At 25.5% G+C, this 3,292-nt stretch overlaps 1 protein-coding gene across 1 annotated transcript in view; it reads left to right on the forward strand.

Annotated features, from left to right (window-relative positions):
- Positions 1 to 1,323, forward strand: part of LOC105620373 (lipase 3-like) — a 9,109-nt gene extending 7,786 nt beyond the window's left edge. Inside the window, exons 5-7 of the mRNA XM_012201873.1 lie at positions 259 to 414; positions 534 to 761; positions 1,141 to 1,323. Coding sequence (XP_012057263.1) covers positions 259 to 414; positions 534 to 761; positions 1,141 to 1,323 — 567 coding nt within the window. The remainder of the gene's footprint in view (positions 1 to 258; positions 415 to 533; positions 762 to 1,140) is intronic.
- Positions 1,324 to 3,292: the final 1,969 nt, after the last annotated feature.

The following is a 3,292-nucleotide window of genomic DNA, read 5'->3' on the forward strand; positions in this document are numbered from 1 at the left end:
ATATATATATATATATATATATATATATATATATATATATCCATATAGTTATTATATTATATAGCTATATTATCCAATTTTTTATTATAGTTTAAACAAAATGTTGTTTACAAATTAGTATTAAGATCAAAGATCATTTGTATAAATTTAATTTATTAAAGAGTGCTTCAAATCTGTATCTATTTATTTTCAAACTGGATCAGAGAACACTCAAATTATAAATAAATATATCGCAATTAAGGGATCCAGGGATTACAGATAATAGCGCATTTCTTCGGCGAGGACGAGTTTCTGCCGCATAACAGTGTGCTGCAATTTCTGGCAAAACACGGTTGCGAGGTAAATTATGTTGAGGAGGTTTGTACCAACATAATATTCTTGATCTGTGGATTCGATGAAGAACAATTCAATTACGTAAGTATTCTATGAACGAACGTGATCAAAATCATCAAAGTGCAACTACGAGCAACGTTTCGAATGTCATTATGTTTGACACATGTAGTCATTTTTCAGATTAGATTATTGTTTTTTAGACTTTGCTCCCAATGATTCTGAGTCACGACCCAGCCGGTGCTTCGACCAAAACGCTGATACACTTTGGCCAGGAAATCGAATCGGGCAAATTTCGTCAATTCGATTACGGACGCGAGAAAAATCTATTGATCTACAATGCAACTGAACCGCCGGACTACAATCTAACAAACATCAAAGTGCCAATCGGACTATTTTACGCCGACAATGATTGGTTAGCTGATAGTTTGGTAAGTAGAGGAAAAATGTATTTAGACGGAAGAGATACGTGGGACATACATACATATAAATATTATATATATTAAAAATTGATTTGCATTATCTTATGAATCAAGCTTTAAATAATATATAACCACACTAAACATATAGTGTCAAATTTAATTTAATATCGCTACTGCTTCTACTAAATAGATTGTCATTTTTTACTAAAATTTGACATTATATAATGTCAAATTTTAATCATTTTAATAACCATTGTTTTAGTTAAAATAATGGTATGATTGAGTAGAAGCAGCGATTCATGTTAAGTTAAATTTGACATTATAGATTTAACAGTGCAGAATAATTAAATGTAAGATAATGTATGATAACTTGTGATTTCTTTTTAAGGACGTGAAAAAGCTATACAACTCATTATTATCCAACATATTTGACCTGTATAGAGTACCGTTGCCTAAATTCAATCATCTGGATTTCATCTGGGGCAAAGATGCACCCAAGCTTGTATATAAAAAACTGCTTAATGATTTACGACTGTTTAAGGTCATAAAGAAGACAATACATCATGACTAATAATATATAGATAAGAGATAATGATCACGATTGATAATAAAAATGAGAAATGCTAAAATCTTGTTGATGCAACTGTGATCGTAAATTAAAAGTAATTTAATTCATAGTGCTTTGTAATAGTTTATACAAAATTTATAGAATATATGCATATAAAGAATTAATTTGTTGTTTTGATCGTTATTTTGATGTGAATTTCGAAGAATGGAATTTGTAATATAAGTAAATGTACAATTTAATCATTTATACAATTTGATGCTATTTTACATAAATATTAGTGATATTTTTGTTAAATAAAATTAATAGCTTCAAAATGATAAACATAAATTATTGTAAAATGAATTTTTTGCTATTAATAAAATAGTGTTTTATATTTCCAAAGATTTTATTCTTCCTTTAGTAAGAAATTTAATTATCGGATATATTTTTTTTACGCTTGTGAACTTTTTCTTCGTTTATGTCCGTCACTTCTGCCAAACTTTGAGCTAGCAGACTTACTATTTTTTAAAAGAAAAATATATATTCGAGAGTATTAAATTATCATGATGTGGTTTATGCCTTGTTATTTGGTACTGATAATAGTAAGATTCACGCGAAAAAATCATGATTATTTTTTAGCTAATTTTTCAAATATTGTTTGACATTTGATTGTATTTAGGATGAAAATTAAAATGGTGTAATCAGCAGATCAAGTATTAGAACATTTACAAATTTGAAAAAGTAGTTACGTAAGCCTTTTAAACTGAATAAGCATAAAAACTGAAAATTTATGTATATATTATATATATATTACGAATAATTTATATAATAAAATGTAGAAATATAATGGTCACACAGTTTAGCGTTTTGTATATTGTAATTATTTAGTTATTATTAATTTTTTGCATCAATATATAGACAACTATAAACAAATGAATCTGAAACTTATATATAGCACATAATATTCATGTTAGATTACATGTAATCTAGTAAAATTACACTTCAGTACTCACGATTTCTAGTTCGTAAAAGTTCTAACACAAAAAAAGTTCTAACACAAAAAATGTTATATATGGCAAAATTAAAAGTTTATGAATCATAATTATAGTTATTACTTGTAACATTATTCACTCAAATAAGTGCAGAACAGAAAGTCATAAAACTGAATGAGTAAACATTCATGAGCATTTAATAAAACTTTGATCAAAATACAATATAATTGAAAAGTTACAGTTTTTAATGATTCAAAATCATAATTTTTCTGTCATATTGTATTTTGTCAATTTTATATTGTATTACAAATCTTAAAATAATTAACAAATTTTCCTTTTACAATAAAATTTCTTTCATTGTTAAAAATAATAATTTTATTATAATATAAGATAGAAACAATAATATATATATATTAAATGTCTCATAATAATAGCATCTTTTACAATGAATTTAGTAACAGAAATGAATTGAAGTGTTATTTTTTATAAAACTTTAAATGTAAAATATTTGTTTTGTAATTTCATCAGCAAGTACTTTTTTCATCTCACTGAGATAAAATTACGACAGACACATTCAGAGTAATGGCACGCTTTTTTGCAGAGTCCATCTAGAGATCTAAGAGAATAATACTTATATAAAGCTGAAATGAAGATGTTTCCTATATTCATTCTTGCCTTTCTCAAACGTACTACAACGCAAACTTTTAGCCATCAAGATTGACTTCAGCAATCAATTATTTGTATGCTGTGCCAATAATTTTCCATAGGATTATTTTATTTACACGTGAGTTTCAAAGTAATATTTATTAAACATATATACATATACATTTTATATTATTTGTATATATTCGATAAACAAGCTGACATTATTTATCATCTTTTTAACATCAAGATGAATATACACATATACATACGTATATATATATATATATATATATATATATACACACACACACACACACCATATATAATATATATATATAATATATATATATATAATA

The sequence above is a fragment of the Atta cephalotes genome (assembly GCF_000143395.1).
Source record: "Atta cephalotes unplaced genomic scaffold scaffold00025, whole genome shotgun sequence".
Taxonomy (NCBI): domain Eukaryota; kingdom Metazoa; phylum Arthropoda; class Insecta; order Hymenoptera; family Formicidae; genus Atta; species Atta cephalotes.